General features: G+C 47.3%; 1 protein-coding gene and 1 pseudogene across 2 annotated transcripts in view; both read right to left on the bottom strand.

Annotated features, from left to right (window-relative positions):
* The window catches only part of LOC135916711 (protein arginine N-methyltransferase 1-like), a 199,118-nt gene that overhangs the window by 17,632 nt on the left and 165,043 nt on the right, over nt 1–16,443 (bottom strand). For both annotated transcript variants that reach the window (XM_065450152.2, XM_065450153.2), the window contains one exon: nt 5,558–5,679. In XM_065450152.2, the coding sequence (XP_065306224.1) occupies nt 5,558–5,679 (122 nt within the window). The remainder of the gene's footprint in view (nt 1–5,557; nt 5,680–16,443) is intronic.
* LOC135916699 (uncharacterized) lies at nt 8,443–15,684 on the bottom strand (annotated as a pseudogene).

Here is a 16,443-nt window from a genome sequence, read left to right as displayed (position 1 = left end):
TTTTGTTCTCTGCAAACATATGAAACTGACAGCCATTGAACCTTGGAGGAAAGGGCTGACGGCTGTGCACCCTGATGATTGCAAATGGCGGGCGGTGAGGCTCTGCGCGTGAGAACGCTGCAAACGGCACGGATTTTCTAAACTTTCGGTGGATTATAGAGTTACAACCGCTCAGTTAGGCACATAGTTTGGTGACTTCTCGTGCAAATTTCAGCTTGATACTTACAGAAATAAAAATTTATAGACCAAAGATGACAATGCAGCTTAAAACGAAAAAGTGAATTTCTTTTACAAAACCACTACTTTTCGAACCATGGCTCCCCTTAAGAAAAGGCAGTGATTCATATAGCTGGTGGCAGACTGTGGGCTCCTTCAGGTAACCCAGTCTAGCCAAACTGTCTTAACTACCTGGCAATACCAGCCACCTAAGTCCCAAGTGAAAGAGCATATTCTGTGGCTGGGGCAATTGTGTCTGCTAAAAGGTGTTTTAGCAGACTACTAAAACTACTACATCCTCCACTACTAATTTTTGCCTACTTCTTGACCACGTGGAACCACTCACATTTCTACATGACAACTTTTAATGTTTGTTGCCACTTGTGTTAAACTGTTTTAGCCAAAATGAAAATTTTCTGTGCTCGAAAATTGTGATTTGAAAAGCTAAAAAATCAAATGTAAATGAAACGAAATGCTAATTATGAAAAAGTAAAAAATGTTACGTTTATTGCGCAGCTACAGATGAAGTATGGTAGGAGCGCGATTACCCCAAAAAACAACAAATCATCAGGTCCACAATCTTCACATTTCGGTGCAGCATAGCTATCTCGTGTTCAAAAGCAAGCAAACTGCTTACCACTTCTTTTTACAAATGTCCGAAGTATCAGCAACAAACGCACATCAGTCATCACATATCGACGCATGCTCAGCTGATATAGTTGTGCTCACCGAAACATGGCTTTCAGCAAAAATAAAGACGGAGGTGAACTGATTTCCGTGAGCTGTGCTATCCATTCCTTCACTATCTCCATTGACTCACCATTAGAAACAGTTTGCACTCGTGTTGCTTTTCCCACTGGCGGCCTCATCTTCTGCGCGCGTTATAGGTCCCCATCCTCCACTACCAGTTTTTGCACTGACCTTCATGATGTCCTTAACAAATCAGTTGTTCGATACCGAAGATCACAATTGTTCCTACTAGGTGATTTCAATTTTCCAAACATAGTGTGCAAAACGGTGTTCCCTCCCTTAAAGGGACCCTGAAACGATTTTGGCGATTTTCCACAAACGTACTGAGTCGTTAGAATAGGTCCTTCTGATCATTAATTGATGCATCTAAGTGCTCTGCGTAAAGCATGTAATTTATTATAAGGTTTTAAAAATACACATCGCTGCCGATCGTAGCACACTGCTCGGTGGAATTTTAAGCCGCCCCTACCCATATGATGCAAATAACCCATATGACGTCACGTGGGCGAGCTATCTGATTGGCTGACCAGGGTGCGTGGTCGATAATTTTTCCAACTGTATGGTAAACAAATAATCTTCGTAATAGTTGGAATGTTAGTTCACTTGTTTTTATAAAAAGAAAGTAATATAAAGAGAATGCACAAGAACAATTTTTCAGTACACAGCACTTCCGGCACACAGCAAGTGTCGTCTGCTTGTGTTACAACGTACTCCATTTTGACGAGAGCTCCGCGGTCAGAGTCGGTCTCAGTCTTTTCGCGAGCACTATGATTCGACTTTGTTGCCTTGTGGACTGCAAACCTAGCGACTGGCAATATGTCAAGCTGCGACATCGTGTCCCTCTGCAGGGTAGTATACAAGCGAACTGGCTGCTGCGCATGGGACTGCCGGTATCCGATCGGCGCCAGGATTTGCGCGTTTGTGGCCGTCACTTTACACTGGAAGATTATTAACGCAATACCGTTTCGCGAGTCCAGTATTATGGCAAACGCAAGCGCAAGGGGACAGGGTCTGGCCGCTTGACTGTGCCGTAACGGGATGAGCCGAGAAGAGCAGAAGGGCAAATGTGAATGGTCTGCAGGGTGCAGCCACCTGGTGGCAGAGAGCTCAACCATACACAGTAGCAGCAACGAAGCGTATTCTTTACTGCTGGTGTGTATTTTTCGCAGGAGTGTAATCATCAACACGTTGTTTTTATAAATGTTTAAAATGCTTTACACTTGGTTAGAGCAATATTAGCGCTTTGTTTGACTGGTTAAGCGCTGCGCCAGCAAGTGTCTGGACCGTGCAGACCAATCAGGCTGCTCACGTACGTCTAGGCTAAAGTTCCTTCATCAGCTTGAGTTTATGCCTCCAGTCATTTGCCGAAATGACCAGCTTGCCTGTTTTTAGCGGAGTACCGGACACGTTCGGCGCTACGACAGAATGCTCGCAACGCACGCTGCTTCGATAGCTCTCGGTCGACGGCCAAGCAGCTAGCGGAGAGGTCTCGCGCGGGAGGGGGCGTGCTCCTAAACAACCAGAAGTGAACGATGTGACGTCGCATCGTGACGCTGAACCAGTGAAGGCGGAGCTTAGCGTTGCTCGCTCAGCGAGCGAGTCGAGGAGGAAAAGCATAGCTAGGGAGGAGGGTAACTTCTAATCGCTTGAAGCTCCATTAATACGTAACGCTTCACTTAAATTGTGGTGCGAATGTTCTACTTAAGCTGTACCCTACGCGCCTACAAAATTTGTCCGAACCGTTTCAGGGGCCCTTTAAGCAGTCATCTTCCGAGTGCACCCATTTTTTATATATTCCAAAAGGACTTCTTGGGCAAGTTGGTGCTTAGATTTTTAGACATCTGCGCCGATTTTAATCTAAATCATCTCATTCATGAACCCACACGTACTACCAGCACTTCCTCAAATACTTTAGATCTCTTTTTTTACAACAGCTCCAGATTTGGTTTCTCCTCCAACATATTAAAGGAATCAGTGACTACTCACTTCTCCACTTAACACTTAAAAAGAAAGTTCGCTCGAAGAAAACCATTAAAACTATATGTGATTACAATGCCGCCGACACCACATCCATTAAAAATGAACTAGAATCATTCAAGATTGACTACACAGTCAACTTTTTTGAACGTACCGTTGAAGAGAACTGGTCGTTGTACAAGAACAAACTGCTAACACCAATAGATCGCTATGTGCCTAAAAGAAAGATTGTTTCGAATCCTGCCTCGCCATGGTTTACTGGAATCCTGAGCCGTCTACGCAACAAAAATAAGCACATTTTTCGTCGCGCCAAAGCAACTAACCTTCCCAAACGCTGGGCACCATAGCATAGCATTCACACAGAATATACCATCCTATTACAAATGCACAAAATATCTTTTTGATAACAACCTCCCATCACTTTTGCAGTCTAATCCAGGTAAATCCTGGAATATTGTTGGTGGCACAGAAAGCAAATCAATCCAACTAGCCCGTTCTGACAATGTCGCGATCCCTCCAAGTGCTGTTCCGTTTTGAATTATGTATTTCCTTCCGTTTTTCACAAATGCCCTCCTGCCACTCTACCGTCGGTAAGTATATGCTCTTATTTACGAATTAACTCCATTTATATAGATTGGGTCAGCATACAAAAGTGGACTGAAAACCTGAAAATATCTTCATCAGGTGAAGATTCAATCAACTGTAAAATGCTTAAAATTACTGAACCATATTCTTCCACTATGCTTTTGATGCTCTTTTCCCAGTCTCTAGGTTCCTCGGGACTTCCAAGCAATTGGCGGGTTAGCAAGGTTGTTGCGGTCCCTAAATCAGGTAACACTCATTCCCCCAATAACTATCATCCTATATCACTGACAAGTATACCATGCAAAATATTGGAGCACATTATACATTCTCATCTAATTTACTTCCTTGAGTCTAATTTCTTCTTTTCGACTGAACAACACGGTTTGAGGAAAACATTTTCATGTGAAACGCAACGAATATGTTTGACTAATGGCCTATTTGCAGCTCGCTAATGGCTATTAGCGAGCTGCTGCGGCGTCTGCTTCTCCCGTTTCTTCGAGCGCTGGCTGCTGCCCCTTTGTTTACGTGTTGGATATTCGAGGTACGCCGCCGCTTCATCGCTTTATTCGGATTTGAGTTTTCTATTTCATTTCGTAGTTTCGTGCATGACTGGGCGGACGTGGACGACGAAATAGCCGCAAGCGCAAGCCGCCGAACATCCGAAGGATAAGTAGTCCTAGCAGAGATGCGTCCGCGCGCAAGCTTAGACTGTCGACGCATTGCCGGGCAATTCGCAGGCTGTTGCAGCCTTGAGTTCCAGTGGTGATGATACCGAACTAATAACGGCCTTTTCCGATGCTTCCGGGCCTGCAACGCCCTGTAAATGCTCCGCGACGTACCCCGATTGTGCTACCGCCGTCACCGAGATGAACGACAAAAGTGCGGTCCAAGCGCGTGCATCTGCCGGCCGTGAAGACGAACCGTGCATCAGCAACGGTCGCACCATGCAGTTGCATCTTGAGTCACAATTCATCTTGTCGGAGGTGTTGAATATGACCGCCGCCACTGTCCGCGTCACTTGGTTCTGTGTCAGCAACCGAATGGAAGATAGGGGTTTAGGCTGGAGGAGCATGCTCGGTGGTGACGGACTCAAGCGAGTCGAGCAGCTGAGAAAGATGCCTTGCGCAAGAAGAGGGCACAAAAAGCACATGAAAGCAAGCATAAAAGATCCAAGAGATCAACCTGACATCTGTACCTACAAGGCCGGTGGTTTCTAGTCGAATAAACATGGCCCAAAACTTCGAACACCTTTTTCTCAAAACTTTTTTCTACCACCAAGGCTAACTTGCAAAGCCAATATCTCAGCCACCGTTATGAATATTTTTACACCGTTTGTTTTGTTAGACTCATTGTGCACCACTGCACACAGTGACATGTTTTGTTTTCAAAATAGCTGCTTCAATGATTTGTTATCTTTTGTTTTCACAGTCGAGATTTTCATGCAACGGAAGTAGCTGCAAAAGAATGAAAATGTAAAAAAATTCTGTTAGGCTAAAAAAAATTACAGGAATGTCACTGTGTGGAGGATACATATAGGAGTGCTATCAATGTTTGTTTGAACTCCTAGCATCAATATACAGGTGTGCAGGCATTTTGCAAAAATGAAAGCAGAACAATTTTGTAAACAAAAAGGTACTTCAGATATTGCAGCCATATTTTCACCATATTTTCACAATTTTGTTTATGTGATATTATTAACATCTGCAAAATTTCATCAAAATCGGCTGGTAAATAAAAAAGTTAGCTTTGATCCCCATATCCCCCCTTAAAAGCTTTCTGTCTAATCAAACTCAGTACGTTTCGACTCATGAATGTTCATCGTCTCGCACTTCCGTAACATCGGGTGTACCACAGGGATCGGTACTGGAACCTCTGCTTTTCCTGATTTACATAAACGACCTTCCTAAATGCATTTCCCATTCATCTATCAGGCTCTATCATGTATCAGGCATCTTTTCAAAACTCCTTCACAAAGCTGTGCATCTTTTCAAAGAAAGCAATGCCGTCCATAGCAAGTGGAGGCACATACCTTGTTCTTAGGGTTGGGCTTCATGCTGAACACACCGCAGATCTCTTCACCCTTTTTGACGGTCATGTAATCATCAAAGTAGAATACTGTCTGCTTCCAGTGGGTGTAGGCTGCCTCGGGAGCTGCACAAAAAGCATAACAGCCCACTTACCAAGCAGTTCGCTCACCGGCCACAAAGCGAATATCTGAGACTGTTGTATCGTTTTGGTCTGTAATAGGTGGCATCAAAATCCACACCCCAGCAATGAGACCATCTAGATCACAGATGGAGATCTCGAAGCCTTTCTTGGTGGCAGCGTGCGGCGGAAGCAATTGTGGGAGCCGGAAACACATCATAGATGTCAGTTTTTCGGCACGACCTATTTGCACTATAGCTATTGAAACAGAGTGCGTTTCTAATCCAAATATGAAGTTATTCAGAAAATGCTGGCTTTGAATAAAGTGCGTGCGTAGGCTGCGTGCTTTTACGAGTACGTAGTTGCCATCCCCAATCACGTCGATAGCAGCCGCAGTTTCGTGCAGGGCGGTTTCGTTTTGACAAGCTTTCCAGGATGAAGAGCCTTGGCTAAACCACAATGGATGGCAACCAGCTCACTGGCGAAGAAATAATCAGGATGTGCGCACAGTAATAAAAAGCCTGTCTCAGGTGAAGATGCGCTGTGAGAAGAGTTGCGAGGCCTTGGCCGCTGCGAGAGCTAATCCGCCGCGAGATGACAATTGCAGCTTGCGCACTGCTCTAGAGCAAAATAGAAACAGGAATGGCTCGTTCACACAGTAAATAAAAGCGTGTTGACATAGTAAGCATTTGTTTTCTTTTCTTGATGCGCTCGATAATGCGAGATTCAGTTAATTAAAATCGCAGTTAAAATCGCATTTTCACTCTCTTCATTTTCGTGTTCCCGAGACCCTTCTGCGCCCATCAGCAAGTTTTGGTTACAAAATTGCGCATATTTTACGAGTAATAAAAATAAAAACGTCGAATGCGTGCACATGGACTTTCAAATTGAAGTCTAAACACATCTCTATTAAACCACCAGTAGCCCGCGAAATACCCGTCCCGTCCTAGTTCGCAGGCTGCGGGTGGTTGAAATAGGACGAAACGGTCATTTGAGGGGTCACCCGATGTTTTGCGCAGGCACAAGTACGAGCAGGTGCAAGAGAGAAAATCTGGAAACTACTGTGGCGGAGAACTTCCTTTCCTCGTTTTGTATGCATTTGTCCCTAGGCTAGCCGGGATGCACATTTACAATTGCTAGTAAGTACAGCCTAGGCACTGTGGAGGAGAAGTTTCTTTGCTTGCGTTGTATGCATTTGTCTCCTAGGCATGCTGGCATTGCGGAGTGTGGTTAAGTTTGTTTACGCTCCAATGCTGGCTGCCTGTGTGGCGAGGCGGTGGGTCCGGACGGCCCATTTGGCGACAGGCTTTTCGTATGCTGCTGTCCGTGACTTTTCAGTAGCATTTTTGAGTGGTTCCCTTTGAGTGAAACAAATGCACAGCTCCTGAGCAACCGCAGTTAAACGCCATTGCCCGATGTCACGCCGTGAGGATTATTGGCTTTGCATGTTGCCCACGTTAGGTTAGGCTAGGTCAGGTTACCTTAGGTTAGGCTAGCATACCAGACATTACGATGACACGGCGAATTCTCACAGCGGTATCACTGCGTGGATATTTGTCTGTGTCTCGGCTACATTACCTTAGGACAGCGTAAAAGGCGCAGCGTGTTCTCACAGCGGTTATGCCGGGAGGATTATTGTCTTTTTGTCTCGGCCCTGTTTGGTTAGATTAGATTTGCGTAAGAGGCGTTAGGGTAGCACAACGTATTCTCATAGCGGTTGCAGGGGCGTCGAGTGTCACCGGCAGCCTTTCAGCCACTTGCGTTCAACTGCAATTGCCAAGGTGCTCGCCTTCTATACATTCGGCCCAGGCTCTACTACAGTCCCTTACTGCTCCCACAGAAACATTTGAGATGTTATTTTCAAGGTACATCACCGTAAGGTGCGAGAAAGCTATGATCTGCCATGACTGACTTAGCATGAGCGTTGCAGGTGAGAGACAGTCGGTCCGACACGCGGTCGCCAAATGGGGCATCAGTGCCCACTGCTTCACCTATTTTACCGCGCCGGCAGCCAGCATCTGAGTGTAAACTAACTCGACCCCACTCCACAATGCCGGCACGCCTAAGGACAAATGCATACAACACGTGCTAAGAAATCTCCGTAGTGTCTAGGCAGAGTCAAATATCAGTTGTGGTCCAGCCAATCTCAGATTTGGAGCAATTTTGGGAGCAGGAAAAGGGCTGTTTTGTAGCAATTTAGGAGCAACCACATTAGCATTTTCTAGCAGTTCTGTAGCACAAAATTTTGCGTTTTGGATCAGTTGGAGGAGGAGACAAGCTAATGCATGACATTTGATGCAGCTTACTAATACTGGAGGATTGTTCAGTATTTAGAGCAAATAGACACAAGCAAGACAGACTGACGCAGCGCAGCCATTTAGCCACACAGCAGGAAACCATGGTATGTTGCATACGGACTTTATTTGCCTATGTAAATAGCACTTTTACACTAGTGAAAACAGTTTTATGCAATAAAACATAATACAAAAGTGACTAGAAATGCCGAAAAACAATTTTGTGCTGTTGGCAATAAGAGATTTGACTAGAGATAGACAGCTGTATCAAAAGTATAAATAATTTTGCTATTTAGACGTGCCTACATGCACCATCTGAGCATGTCTTGTTTACACTGTAAAATAAGCTTTAAAACATATTTTTTACTATAAACCCACACATATTGCACAATGAAAACATGGAAAGTTCTTTCTGTCGGTGGCTTTTGCTACTTCTTTTTTTCAGCTCTTGAAGCTCAAGAAGTGCAGTAGCCAGTCAGTATCCATTCCCTTCAGTGCAGTAACCATTCCCTTCAGCTAACAACTGTTGCCCACTTTGGACCTGGCTCCATGCTCTTGTGAGCCAAGCCAGTAGAGATTCTCTCTTCCGCTTCTTTAAGTAATGCACAGCACGACACAACCTTTTCATTTAGGCCCTTTTTCAGTCATTCCATTAATGGCATTGGGCTGGGTCTGTGTGGTTGCAGGCTTCGTCACCTCCGAATCTTCAGTTTCCTTTTCAAGCATATCTGCATAAAATGCTCTTGCCTTCTTTACATATCGGACCAGCCTTCTTTACATATCGGACCAGCTTAGGTGACAGGGGTACTTTGGTGGCATCCCCCTTGTACCTTTGCAAATACGTGTTAACCTGCTTTAGTCCATTCAGACTATTAAAAGACAAAGAGGCACGGCCCTCAAGCAGACGCTTCTTTATACTGAACTCTCTCTCACAATCTGCATTACCATGTGGGAGAGAGGGGAGGGCTTTCACGAGCTTTGCAAGCAGTGGCTACTTTTGCTCGCCAGCAGCTGATTTCCGTTGAAATACCTTAGCCCATGAGCTGTCAATCCTTTCAGGCACTGCAACTGCACTGCTGTTCACTGGATCGCATTTAAGCATGTACCATTCGTCAATTAATGAAGACACTTCATTCACCTGTAGCACTTGCGGCAGTTGTGAAGCAAGGTATCGCAGTGAGCAGGCTTCCGAGTCTGCATGTGTGAAGTGCAAGCCAAGAATGCTTGCATGTTGCAGCAGTTTGTTTTCAAGAGGTAGCTTTTGCAGCAAGTCTTGTGAGCAAGCTTTGTAAAAAGCACGGGCCCCAAGTCGCAAACGATTTCTTTCAGGGATGTACCAGGTCCACATTGCATCATCTGTATCTATACCCAACTCGGTCATCGTCTTCCACAGTGTGGAGTCTTGCAGGTTAAGGCTCTTCAGATTATCAAGTCTTGCCCTAGTAGGCTTCACTGCGTAAGTGGCTAAGAACTCACTGAACTAATAACAATTCCACATGAAGAATGTGCAAAAGTGGTTCTTGTTTCTGAAACAGCTTCTGGAAGCCAGTGAATAGCTCAGCACAGTTCTTCAGGAAAGGTATCTTAGCATAGAGTGGTTTCAATGAGAATGCCGCAACCAGTTTGTTATGAAGACTTTGGGTGGCAGACGGCAGCCAGTCTTGTTTGCTTCTTCAAAGTAGTTCTTAATGGCATCCAACTGCTTCTGAATATGGCACAGTGATTCTTGTAAAGTGAGCCACCTGTTCAACACGTCAAAAAAACACATGCGGCAGTATACCTATGACTTCCAGGCTTTCTCTGAATAGCTCTGAGCGGGCAGCAGATTTTAAGTAATAGTAAACATTTCTTACCACTTCTACATCAGATCCAAAAACATCTAAGCCCTTTGCAAAAACATTCTGGACCCTGTGAAAACTGCAGTGACCAACATCGGCAATGCTTGATGTGAGATGCTGTTCTAGCTTTCTTCCGACACTCTTCATGATGTGAGGACCGTCACTAAAGAAAAAAATGATGCCCTGTCGTGGCAGCTGAACAAGTGCATCTTCTACACAGCTGAGAATGATCTCAGCGGTGGCCCGTCCAAGATTATATGACTGGACATGTTCCACGACAATATGCTGTTCTGCTTCACAGAAGAACCTTACAAGCACATCAAGTTGCTTCACTCGCTGGTCAGGTCTTGGAGTTGCATACATCATCATAGAATAGAAAACACCCGGATGACATAGTTCATCCACCACTTTTGACTTGAAATTTGGGCCTAGTCCATCAGACACAATGCATGACAGCTTCGACTTGCCACATCTGAAGCCCTTGGTAACAATGCTGTCTGGGAGCATTGTGTGGTAGATTTCCGTTGCAGTGTCGCCCCATGAAAATGAGATGCACTTGGTTGTGATAGACATGACAAAAATTGTTTCGGCCTTGCAAACTTGATCTTGTAGAGAGGTGCTAGATGCTCCCGGTGAAAAGTTCAAAGCCGCCTGCACCAATATAGGAGGCTGGAGGTTTCCATTTTAGTCTCCGCTCTTTGCAGTCGCATGGATGTGCTTCTTCATTGTCGATTGACGTTTTAATGCACCAATGCCGTGTTGTGAGCAATCAATAGTGCAATTGCAGACAACACAGAGTGCTTCTGTGTCTTCAACTCCATTTTTGCACCAAAGATGAATGGGGTCATTATAGCTATCAATTTCATTGAGCACAGACTCCTTCAACTTGGTACTTTGCCCTAGAAAGAACAAGAGAATCCACCAGCGAACTTATTTTCCAGAAATGAGAATTAGGACACCAACTCTAATAACAAAAAATCATCTTTCCCAATAATCGCACTGGCGACATTTTCTCCCAGTACACCAAGCTAAAAAATAAATTATATTGTTGTGTGTGGAAAGACACAGACAGAAGAGACTATTTCCAGGCTATTTACACTGGAGCCAGGCAGCTAGGCTGACACTCGCTCGCGCCAAGCGCACCGGCCAACTTCATTGTCGTTCTCGCGGCGGCTCGTTTCTTGAGCATCGCTTGAGCATATCGTAATACTACCCCCGGCAGCAAAAAGCAGCGTCACGGTGCTGTTAAATATCCAAGGCGCGTGGAGAGTTGTAGGGCTTGAGTCGGGCGACGTGGACGATGTCACTCGTCACAGCGGAGGACGTAGTGGGCGTGGCTAAAACGATTTCATAAATGACATCGGTCACTTTGCGGAGCACACGATATGGGCCTGTGTAACAAGAAAGGAGTTTTTCACATAGGCTAACTTTACGCGAAGGTGACCAAAGCAACACGAGGCTGCCGGGCACAAAATGGACATCACGGTGATGGACATCGTAGCGTTGCTTCTGCTTGTCTTGAGACACTTGTAGACGACTGCGTGCAAGTTGGCGAGCATGGTCAGCATGGGCGATTGCATCACGGGCATAAGCGCTAGTTGAAGCTGTGGCGGACGGAAGCAGTGTCCAGTGGTAGCGTTGGTTCGCGGCCATAAGAGAGGTGAAACGGGGAAAAGCCAGCAGTTTCGAGAGGGGAATAGTTGTACGCAAAATTAAGGTAAGATAGAGCCAGGTCCCAGTCACAGTGGTCGTCGGAAACGTATTTGGATAGCATGCCTGCAAGGGTGCGGTTCAAGCGCTCAGTGAGGCCGTTCGTTTGGGGATGGTAGGAGGTGGTAAATTTGTGCCGTATTGAGCAGGCATGCATGATGTCGTCGATGACTTTGGCCAAAAACGTACGGCCACAGTCTGTTAGCAATTGACGCAGAGCACCATGCATCAAAACAATATCATGTAGGAGGAAGTCGGCAACATCAGTTGCGCAACTGGTCGGAAGAGCACGGGTTATGGCATAGCGGGTCGCGTAGTCCACCGCGACTGCAACCCACTTGTTTCCTGATGTAGATTCCAGAAATGGGCCGAGAAGGTCTAAGCCGACACGATGAAAGGGCTCGGCAGGAATGTCGAGCAGCTGCAGGTAACCAGCGGGGAGCTGGGAAGGCTTCTTGCGTCGTTGGCAAACTTCACAAGCGGCGACGTAACGTCGTACGGAACGGGCAAGACCAGGCCAGAAAAAACGGCGATGTACACGGTCATAGGTTTGAGATACGCCGAGATGTCCTGCGGTTGGTGCGTCGTGGAGCTCTTCTATAACAGTGGAGCGGAAGTGTTTAGGTATTACAAGTAGGAACGCAGAGCCGTCCGGATGAAGGTTACGACGGTACAGAGTACCGTCGCGGAGGATGAAGAGGCGTAGAATAGCATCGGCCGGAGAGTGCTCAAAACGGTTTATGAGTGCTCTGATGTAGGCGTCACGGCGTTGCTCGTCGGCGAAATGAAGCAGCTGTGATACAGAGAATGCGCAAGAAGCACTGGCAATATTAGATGAGTCAGAGTCGTCAACAGGGTAACGCGACACGCTGTTAGCGTCTTGGTGCAGGCGGCCACTCTTGTACACCACGGAATATGAAAATTCTTGTAGCCTCAAAGCCCATCAACCAAGCCGACCTGTAGGATCTTTTAGCAAAGAGAGCCAGTAGAGAGCATGATGGTCAGTGACTACGGAAAAAGGGCAACCATAAAGGTAAGGACGGAACGTCGCAACTGCCCAGACTACAGCAAGGCATTCTCATTCCGTAATGGAATAGTTGCGCTCCGATGGTGTGAGGAGGCGGCTCGCATAAGCAATTACGCGATCCTGGCCACGCTGACGCTGGGCTATGACGGCACCTACGCCATGACTGCTGGCATCTGTATGCAATTCTGTAGGGGCATCAGGGTCGAAGTGGGCGAGAATGGGTGGTGAGGAGAGAAGAGTAACGAGACGAGAGAAGGCGGCGGCTTCTGCAGTACCCCATGAGAATAGTACGCCTTTCTTCAAAAGATTAGTGAGGGGTCTAGCAATTGCCGCAAAATCTTGAATAAAACGACGAAAGTACGAGCATAGCCCTACAAAACTTCGAACGTCTGCGGCTGTCTTCGGAACCGGAAACTCTCTGAACGCGTGAGTTTTGTCGGGATCACGCTGTACTTCGGAAGCATCAGCGAGATGGCCCAGAAGAGTAATTTGCCGGTGGCCAAAACGACATTTGGACAAGTTAAGTTGCAGCTTTGCCTTTCGAAATGCATCAAGTATAGTTGTGAAACGTTCAAGGTGAGTGTCTAACGTTGGCAAGAAGACGATGATGTCGTCGAGGTAGCAGAGGCATGTGAACCATTTGAAACCTTGGAGCAAGGAGTCCATCATACGCTTGAAGGTGGCAGGGGCGTTGCATAATCCAAACGGCATTACTTTAAATTGGTATAGGCCGTCAGGTGTGATGAATGCGGTTTTTTCTCGGTCCATATCGTCAACAGCAATCTGCCAGTATCCCGAACGAAGATCAATAGACGAGAAACAGCTGGAACCGTGCAGGCAGTCAAGGGCGTCGTCTATACGTGGGAGCGGGTAGACGTCCTTCTTAGTAATGTTGTTCAGATGACGGTAGTCTACACAGAAGCGCCATGTGCCGCCCTTCTTCTTAACCAACACCACAGGTGACGCCTAGGGACTCGAAGAAGGCTCAATGATGTTTTTATAGAGCATTTTGTTGACTTCGTTTTGAATTACTCGGCGTTCTGACGCAGAAACTCTATACGGTCGTCGGTGAATAGGCGTAGCATCGCCAGTCAGAATACGATGCTTGACTGCGAGCGTCTGGCCTAAAGGGCGATCGTCGATGTCGAAAATATCTCGGTAGGACGATAATACTTGGCAAAGCTCTTCAGCCTGCGCTGAGGACAGGTCCGTCGCAACCATTTTCTTTATATTGGGATCGGCACTCGAGGCTGGCACGAGGGGCCTGCTAAGCTCGCGAGAATCATCGGTCAATAACGCTGCCACGTATTGGTTGCCGAGACAATCAACGGTGGCAAGGCAAATACCTGGCGGTAGAATTTGCTTTGCCAATCCGAAGTTACAGACAGGCATTTGAGTGCGCTTCCCAGTAATATTAAGTATACTGTGAGGCGCTGTAACGTCATACCTTATTGGGATGTCGGGCAGAGGAGTGACGAGGTACTCACCATCAGGAACTGGTGGGAAAGACAACAGTTCAATGTAGGCTATTGACTTTGGCTGCAGGCGAAGAAAACCGGTGGGACAAAAGCGGCAGTGGGGTGCGTCGGAAGGTTCTGCGAGCATCGGCAACTCAAGGCGAAGGGTACCGGAAGAGCAGTCGATAAGAGCAGAATGTGCGGAGAGAAAATCGAGGCTGAGAATGAGGTCGTGGGGGCAATGAGCAATTGCCGTTAAGAGGACAGGAGTGTGGCGGCCGGCGATGCTGACGCGTGCCGTACACATGCCGATGATAGGGACAGTAGCGCCATCCGCAACGCGTACGACGCGGGCCGACGCTAGAGTGAGGAGCTTATTGAGTCGTCGTCGGAAGGCAGCACTCATAATTGAAAGATGTGCTCCTGTATCGATGAGTGTCGTGACAGAATAGGCGTCAACGTCAAGAAGGTTTCGGTTCGTGGGTAACGTGAGCAGAGGATTTGAGGGCAGGGTCGACAAGGCAGCTTCACCTCCAGAAGCTGCAGTGCCTAGTTTTCCGGCTGGATCCGGGAGGTGATAGGCGGCGAAGAGAAGCGACGAGGTTGGGGCGAACGAGACTGATGGCGTCGAAGTGAGGGCGAGCAGCTGTACCGAAGGTTCGGCGCAGGAGCATCAGTGGCAGTGGATTCATGGCGGCTGGTAAAGGGAACGGAAGGTCAAAAGGTGCGGGAATAAGCGGCGGTGTATGTCCGAGGAGTTGGTGGCCAACTGTTGCGACAGTGACGAGCGACGTGGCCGATGCAACAGCAGTGGAAGCAGATCGGCCGGTCATCAGGGGTACGCCAATCGGACAGGTTGCGGCGAGATGTGGCGGAAAAGGACTGCCGAGGACGAGGAGGGCCGCTAGAGAACTGGGAAACGTTGGGTTGAGACGTGGAACACACAGAGTTCAGACCCATGTTCTGAAATTCCTGTCAGACGACGGCCTGGATCATCGCAATGGTGGTTGCTGGCAGATCAGGAGGCGTCGTGGAGAAAGCTGGCGAACAGGTGGCCTCGAGTTCGCGGCGAACAATACGGGTGACATGGTGGTGGTCTGACGTGGTTGACTCTCACATGTCGACGCAGCAGCAGTGTTGGGTAGCCGTGTGATGTGGTGTGTAATACGGCGGCTCTTAGCTTGCTCAAGGCGACGGCATTCTTTGATGATGGCGTCGATAGTCCAGACGTTGCCGAAAACAAGCAAATTGGAAGCGTCGTCGGCGATGCTTTTTAGAATATGTGACACTTTATCGGCTTCGGACATACCATCGTCAGCTTTGCGGCATAGAGCTAAGACGTCGAGGATGTAGGAAACGTACGGCTCTGTAGGTGACTGTACACGAGACGCAAGAGCCTTTCTCGCGGCAGCCTTGCGCCCAATGGGGTCGCCGAACAGTCCCCGTACGTTTGGTGCCACATGCGTGGGGTGCCACCGAGATAAAAGATGACATTGGCGGAGCACAATCGTTCGGCTCCACCTGTTATTAGCACTGCCGTGTTCATAGAGTTTGATCCAGTCGTCAACACCCCGGCCCTCCACGCCAGAGAACACGCCTGGGTCGCGATGTGGGGCGACCGTGACGATTGGAGCTGTGGGACATGCCGAAGCCGTTGCAGAGGTGGGTGCGTCACCAGGAGGCATGGTGACAAGCTTGGTGTGCCGACCACTTCTGAGTTCCGTGGTGAGGACGGAGATCGCTGACCTCCAGAATGTTGCGTGTGGAAAGACACAGACAGAAGAGACTATTTACAGGCTATTTACACAGGAGCCAGGCCGACACTCGCTCGCGCCAAGCGCACCGACCAACTTCGTCGTTGTTCTCGCAGCGGCTCGTTTCTTGAACATTGCTTGAGCATATCGCAATAATATGAATACTGTTTCCTTACACTTGCACATTCTTTACTCATGAACGTCATATTAATTCTTGCATAGCAAAGGGGGGACACGGATTTCAAAGACCAAAAACATATCGCAAGAAAATCAATAGTTTGAAAACGGTCATTTTGGAATTTCCAACGATTATCCTACCACTTCACCAAATTTTGCACATTCTAAATCAATATTTTAGCCGTAATATAAATTTTTGGCAACAGTGTGGGCTAAATATGAGGCAATGTTTCCGTAAAAAAGCACTTTTCCCACGGCGCGTGACTGGCCCAGCAGTCGTTCGGTCGCGCTGACCCATACATAGTTACTCGTCTTCATTTTCCCACCACCGACGACTCTATCCGCACATTGGCTAGACAAACATCGACTGCATCATTCCACGGCCGCTTCGCAGACGCCAAACTCCAAAGTTCACTATGAAGTTCAAATTTAAAACAAAAAAGGAAGAGGAAGTCGGCGTACAACGTTGAGAAACGACACTGCTGCGCTGCTTCCCGATGACATCAACAAGGC

Source organism: Dermacentor albipictus, chromosome 3 (assembly GCF_038994185.2).
Source record: "Dermacentor albipictus isolate Rhodes 1998 colony chromosome 3, USDA_Dalb.pri_finalv2, whole genome shotgun sequence".
Classification (NCBI taxonomy): Eukaryota; Metazoa; Arthropoda; class Arachnida; order Ixodida; family Ixodidae; genus Dermacentor; species Dermacentor albipictus.
This window is presented reverse-complemented; position numbering and strand designations above follow the sequence as displayed.